We start from the raw sequence: 7,520 nt of genomic DNA on the forward strand, positions 1-7,520 counted from the left end.
TTATTTCTCCACACATCACTCCAACCTTCCAAAATTCCACAACTTCACAATCAGTCACCGCTATGGTCATATTAGCAAAGGAATTAATCTCCAAGATGAGAAAACTCAACACTTGTATGCTGAGTAAAAACAAGGAATATGTATCTCATTCTTAAGAATAAGAAAATTGAAGGAACAAACCACTGAAGAACCAAAAACTGAGCAGAAAAATCATCTGGCAGTTAACTCCTCAAGATTTGGGTAGGTGAGAAAAAGAGATAACAACACATACTGAGGTTCTAGTCTGAAACTATGGGGTACAAAACCCCATTGTGTAAATAAATGAAAGCAGTCCAAATGTCTCAAAATGCTATCCACTGGTAATGTGCCTGAATCTCATTGAGCAGGTAGAAGATATTTTTCTTAAATATCACCCTTGCAGATCAATCCTCACTTCTGCATTTCAGAATTACTTCTGCATTTGTGCTTTAGATATTCAGATATATGAGGAATAAAAACCACTATACCGTTCCTGCACAGCAATATAACTAGTTCCAGTGGCAAAAGAACTATGGGGTAAAAAACTACCACCTTCCAGGAAAGAAATTTACATTATAGCACTTAGACTAAGAAGAATAATTGCAGTTAATTCCATAAAGAAAATTTTAAGTTGATTTATTCCATACACAAAAGGGTTCCAGAAAACAAAGGAAGGAATAATGAAACCCTACAGTAAGTGCTTGGAAAATTTGTGTTGATTTGTTGCATGCTGAGCTCAAGTACCTCTATAAGCTTTTCCAATTCTAAGGCAATAAGCTGATTTCTTAGAAAGGAGCCATTTTTCTTGTGTACTTGTCTAAGATAGACAACCACTACATGTGAAAATACATATTTTTTTTTAGCATGACATAACTATAGTGCCATCAGTCTACTGGGTCTCTGTCCTTCACTCTCATGTTGTACTGCTACTGCTCTGTAATTTTAAGAATTTAGAGAAAGGAGAACCTACACAACTTATCTGCACTGCAGTTTTTCCCCAGCAATGCCACAACCATTCTGGTGCAGAGAATAATTCCCCAGTGAACCTGACTGTTGGGAAAAACATTAACTCCATAAAGCTGTCAAAATACTACATGATGCTCATTATTTAAATATCTAAATGGGGGGAAAAAAGGGGAGGAGGACGCAGAAAACTTTTAGGTGAGGGTGGTCAAACACAGGAACATGTTGCACAGAGAGGCTGTGGAGGCTCCACCCTTGGAGATATTCAAAACCTGACCAGACAATGTCATGGACAACCTGCTCCAGCTGACCCTGCATTCATCTCCAAGGGTCCCAGCCAACTTCAGCTCTGCTGTGGTTTTGCAACACAAAAAGACAGAAAGAAATGCACAAATCTCATGATAACGTAACACAAGTTCTAGCAGAGTGAAGTCAGTTTAAATGGTTTTATGTATGTCTGAAAAACTGGAATGCAACTTTCTGCAAATTAAAGACAGACTGTAAGCTGAAGGACAGGACTGGAAAGTTCCTTGCTCATCAAATTGAAAACAAGAGGTCTATTCATGAAAAAAAAGTTATGTGGTCAAGTCACATTCTTTGCTCAGAAGTTTTACATGAAACCAAGGGTGGGCACTCTGCTTACCATTGACTGAGAAACTCTGAGGTTGTTAGGGATCGCTAGAGCATGGGAAGGTTTGTTTATAAAGATGGGCAGGCAGTCAGGAGAAGTGCAAGTGGACATGCAAGTGTCCCTTCTTCTTGTAAAAGTCCTGGTCACACGACTGACAGCTGGAGGCACTTAAAAAATACCAGTGCAAGGTTTCTGCCCAATTCCCCTACAGTGAGATGACAACACCTAAACCCCTCTTGCACTGCAAACACCCAAAGGCTTCATAGCTCACAATTCCCCTTTCTTGCAGTTCTTTCATATTTTTTCTCCACTAGAGATGCTAAGCCACATTTTTAAATTGAGACAATGATTTTAAATTAGGAGAAACAAAGACCATAAGAGAAAGTCATGCCTGATGAAAAGTGCTGTAATTCTTCCTAGCTACTTTTGAATTACATATGCACAAAGCATTCCTTTTGCATCAACCACATTCTCCAGACTATTCAGCTTTTCTCTAGAAGGTGTTTCAGCTCTAAAAAAGGCTGATACAAAAAGGTGGTCCTGTTTTAAGAAATATCATTATTCCCTGCCTAGTGGCTTGAACAGTTGCAATAATCAGAGATCATTACTGAACCCTGATCTTCAACTTGCCAGCTTGGCCCCCTCTCATTCAGCAACCCACTGTGCTTTTCAGGGAATTCTGCTCCTCAAGCACCAGTCCCTGGGACTTCAAACAGCACAGTGTCACTAATGGTACAGTCAGCATCCTTCCACTCAAAAAGGACAAAGAAATCAAATAAAATCAAGGTACCCCTCAGAGTGCTGAAAACATCCATCTTTGTGATTCTTGCTTCCATTTGTCTTAGGCTGTGAATGTTCCTATTAGCCCAATGTATTCAAGTTTGACAAAGTCATTTCATCTCCTGTTAATGAACAACTTTTCTGTTGAGAGATTAAGAGAATAAATCAATGCCAAAACCCAGTTAATTGTTCAGTAGCAGTAGGCTGTTTGTACCTTTTGTTAGCTGTCACAGCACTGAGCCAGCACTCAACGGGAAGTGAAATCTACATTTTAGCACAGAATTAGGTCCAAATTTAAACTATTTAAGCCACAGCATTTTTCCTATAATGTGAGGATTTAAAAATACCTCAAAATCAGCAAGAACTAAGGAGAGACTATTCAGGTATCAGAGTCACATAATATTTATCCCTCCATTTTCATGCACCATGCCTAAGGCTGTGCAGCTGTGAAGAGAAATAGAATAAAAATTTTCTACAGCACAATCAACAGCAAAACAAAGAAAACTGTTCAGTGGGAAATCAAAGAACAAAATGAGCATGATCTGATTTGCCTCTTGGATATCTCCAAAATGCAGTTTAATTCCTGAAATATTCTGTTATCCTTGCACTTCTCAAGTGCTATGTACACAAAATATTTTTCAAATAGCAGAACACACAAGCCAGCCCTCTCAGACAAAGCCTATGAACAGGTTTATGTGCTGTTGTTATAAACATGTTTCAGCCACACACCACAAGTTCTTGTGGTCTGTAAGAGATCTGATGTTTCTCTCTGCAATCACTTTATCATTGTTCATGTCTTGAGCTGTATAGATAAGCATATGCATTTGTATAAACACACCTGCTCATTACCTAACATTATTTAATGCTTTAAAGAAAGATTTTGGGGTGGGGATGTTAAGAGCATGACTTTCAGCCACAGATTGTATTGAACTGATGTTAACAAGCATTAAGGGGAGTAGGAGCAAAAAAGTAATAATAAACAAACTACCTAGAAAAGTAGTTTGTACCCAAAGGAGGAAAAGAAATATAGAAATTTATATTTAGTAGTTCAAAACTCAAAAAACCTGTATTCAAATTAATGTTTCAACTTCCTAAGGGAAAGGAAGTCAGGTTCTGTATTTAAAACTCAGGCCTTTCAAACCAAATACCAGTTGTCCCTACTAAGCTCCCTCTTCTGGCTAATTAATAAACTTGTTTAGACTTTGTATGCAGAAGTTTTGACCTTCCCAGTTCTGTTCTATCATTAAAAAAAAAATTAGAAATTGGTAAATAAAGGTTGACATGAAATACACAAGTTTTCAACTTCAGACAGAGCCCTCCTTTTGTCTCTGACAAGTTCCACAAACTCACACAAGGAAATAAACACGCCTGTAGTGTGTAGGGACACTCTGCAAACTGGCACTCAACCATCTGTACCTCCTCTCAGCTTCTGAACACCACTGCCTATTTTCTGCTAGTGGATATTCCTGAAATGCCTGTGTTCAAAACATACCACACTAGTTAATTCATTCTCCAAAGTACACCCTTCCTTGTTCTGGCTAAAACTAGAATTAAATATGTAATAAGAATACAAATACACCTTTTAGAAATTGTAAATGTTGAAAATGAGGAAAACAGAATCACAGAATAAACTAGGTTGGAAAAGACTTTGGAAATCATGGAGTCCAACCTGTGACCTAGCATCACCTTACAGCCAAACCATGGCACTGGGTGCCTCATCAAGGCTTTTTTAAAAAACCTTCAGGGACAGTGACTCAACCACCTCCCTGGGAGCCCATTCTGAACCACTCCATCTGTGAAGATAAAGCATCTCCCTGACAAAGCAGGACTCTCTTCTAGTGTGGACTAATAAAGTCTTAAGGAAACATATGAAAAAGCTTTTCTAGAGGCTAATAAAGAACTGTAAAAGAAAATACAAGAATTAAGAGTGATCTGCTTTGAAAGAGAAGAAAACTTCAATAGTTTGGAGCCCAGCTGGTGCAGACCAGAATGCTTGCCACCTGCTCTAATTTCTGAGGAGAGGAACCTGGGTGATGAGTCTGCTCTTAAACTGCACCTTTAGCTGAAGTGGCTCATAAGGATTGACAAGAGAAATGGAATCTGGAGCAGATGCTGTTAAAATCAATTAGCATGCAAAGGGCTGGCCCTGGACTAGCCAAGGCCAGGCAGCTACTGGAGCAATCAAGGGCAGCTGGTGGGAAGCACGCCCAGGAGGAAGAGGCAACCAGCATCATTTACTCTTTACAAATGTTTCCTTACATAGTCAGGTCTTAGTGAGAACGCCAAGATACATATTTCTTCAAATGTTTGTCCAAAATATACTACAAACAAACACTCTGAACAGCATTTTGAAAGACCTTATCTTTCTAATGTACTAATAAGAATGTCTATGCTACCTCTCAAAGTTTTGGAACCACATGTTCCTGGATGCTGATGAATACTGACTACATTAAACATTAAAACAGATGTCTGGTCTTCACAACCCAGGAACCATGCTGTGTTAAAACAGTAAAATAGTAGCATACTCCCATTGGGGAACAGTATGCTTACACAGAAAACTGCTTAATACTAAATGGGTAATTCAAGTCAAACAACTTTTAAAGAGAAAATATATTATTATGTAGGAGCAATGGTGGGTAGGATGGTCAGGACAGACAGAGATGAGAGATCTCTGAAGCCAGGTCAGGAACTTGGGGTTTATTGCAAAGGTCCTGGGTGCAGGGCCCTGCTGGGAGCTGCCAGGCACAGCTCAGAGCAGGCCTGAGAGAAGTAAAGAGAGTAGGAAAGAGAGGGAAGGCAAGAGGTAAAGAGGATGAGAGAGAGCGTGGTTCCCGTTACAATACGATAAATCTTCTTCTGTGTTGAATATTCTCATTCTCACTAACCAATCTAGTACAATATACAAATCCTACAGCATTTCCATACAGCCTATAAGAATCATTATATTACCATACTGTGTTACATTTTAAACCCTAAAAACTCCTCTTTGGACCCCTTCTGCCGAGCTAGTAGGGTCTACTCTGACCCTTGGACCTGCCTGCAAGCAGAGGGCATGTCACAGACATATCTTATGAAAAATCCTTTTGCCTGGATTTTTTCGCCTGAGAAGCTGAGAAGCCTCAAAGGAAAAGAAAAACAATAATTATCTGCTGCTGTGGAATGCAACAGAAGCATCTTTGATTTGTCTTATGTGGTTGTTTTTAATTAATGGCCAATCACAGTCCAGCTGTCTCAGACTCTCTGGTCAGTCACAAGATTTTATTATCATTCCATTCCATTCCTACTCCCCGCTAGCCTTCTGATGAAATCCTTGCTTCTATTCTTTTAGTATAGTTTTCGTATATCATTTTCTTTTAATACAATATATATCATAAAATAATAAATCAGCCTTCCAAAACATGGAGTCAAGATTCTCTTCTCTTCCCTCGTCCTGGGACCCTGTGAACACCACCACAAGGGTATTGTCTCATCAAAAGGGCATTACCTTCAGCTGGCCATACCACTGTTTTCCAGTTGTTTAGTAATTAAGGTATCTCAAAGCTTGCTTTCATTTCAATCTCACTTATAGTTTCCATAGTCTCAAAATCTGTTGCCAGGCAATCATATTTACAAGGCTTTCCTGTTTCATCTTCCCCAACATTATTACCTGGAGCTTTTAGCAAAACCAGACTTTAGTACAGAAATACACGCACTCTTTTACACTGGGTGCTACATATATTAATATACATATACTAGATACTAATCTTTATCCAAAATGTTGCTTAAATTGTTATTTAGATTTAAGCCATTACTATCAATTATCCTGCTAAGGCATATAACTCTTGGAAGACAAACTGAGGTAGCATGTGTCCATGTTGCCTTACTCTCTTGTGCTCAAGCAAATAGGGAGAGCCTTCCCTATTTGGCAGTGCATGAAAGCAGAAATTTAAGTTCAAGGTGAAGTTGCTATGTGACTATATGTGACCAACAACCCCACAGGAGTTCCTCCTTCCCCAGAAGAACAATAATACACAGAAGACAAATATAGTTCCTTACCTTTGGCCATTTGGGATTGAGGAGTCGTGCCTTGATGGCGTCATCCAGGGCCTTGTCATACTGGTGGATTTTCATGTAGGCTGCAGAACGGTTGCTGTAGAGGATGCAGTTCTGGGGGTCCACGCCCAGGGCCTCGTTGTAGAGCACAATGGCCGTGTGGAAATCGCCCTCATGGCAAGCCTGGTTGCTCTGCCGAACCTTCTCCACAAACTCAGCTTTGCTCAACATGGGACTGTCAGGACTTTTTCTTCTCAAGGATTTTGATCCACAGAAAGAAAGCTGACGGGGGGGGAAAAGGGAGAAATTGTATGTTAGTGTTAAGAAATGCTACTCAAAAAAGAGATTAAACTATTAGAAACTGTACAGCAAAAATTAAAGCCACCAGCATCACTGCAGAACAAATGATGAATTCAGAACCAGATTCTTAAAAAAGTAAATTGTTTATCTATTGCATCTCTTTTTGAGGGTACAGGAGTAACAGAAAGAGTCTTGCTAAACATATCATTCCATATGAATGATGTCTTCTAGACACAAGAGCAGCTGCAGTCTGTTTACATATGCTGCACTCCACACACAGAAGTGCTCTTCTCCTCAGCCATGCTACTGGATTCTACACCACTAAGCAGAGTTGCCATGTAGAGAACAGGTGGCAGCTCTGAATATTAAGTTGATGTTGGTACATCTGAAGTTTGATATCACAGAGAAGCACAGGCATACACAGACAATGGAAAAATGTGTAAAATCTCTCCAAACCAAAGAACCTGCCCTGCAACCTCTGCTCACAAACCTCTAAACCCAACAACATGCAGCTGCAAATTGTTCACATTTAGGAAGGGAAGGAGGAGTTTTTAGAACCACATACACTCACAGAAGTAAGTGGGACATACAATTTATTTTAACAACAGAACAGTCATTCTTGGCAGAGCTACCCTCCCACACTGACAACTCCAGGTAATACAAAATAACAAAGAAAAATATTTAAGGCTTCTATTTATAAGACATTATTTAAAGTGAGCTGTAGAAAATCCTAGTTCCATTGACTGTGGTACACTTTTTCTCCTTACTTAACTTTCTACATTGCACATTTTCCTCA

General features: G+C 39.4%; 1 protein-coding gene across 3 annotated transcripts in view; it reads right to left on the reverse strand.

Moving 5' to 3' along the window:
- TTC28 (tetratricopeptide repeat domain 28) overlaps positions 1–6,712 on the reverse strand; it is a 102,616-nt gene extending 95,904 nt beyond the window's left edge. For all 3 annotated transcript variants that reach the window (XM_031057417.1, XM_031057416.1, XM_031057418.1), the window contains exon 1: positions 6,428–6,712. In XM_031057417.1, the coding sequence (XP_030913277.1) occupies positions 6,428–6,655 (228 nt within the window). In that variant the 5' untranslated portion in view covers positions 6,656–6,712. The remainder of the gene's footprint in view (positions 1–6,427) is intronic.
- Between the last annotated feature and the right edge of the window lie 808 nt (positions 6,713–7,520).

This window comes from Geospiza fortis, unplaced genomic scaffold (assembly GCF_000277835.1).
Source record: "Geospiza fortis unplaced genomic scaffold, GeoFor_1.0 scaffold408, whole genome shotgun sequence".
Lineage (NCBI taxonomy): Eukaryota > Metazoa > Chordata > Aves > Passeriformes > Thraupidae > Geospiza > Geospiza fortis.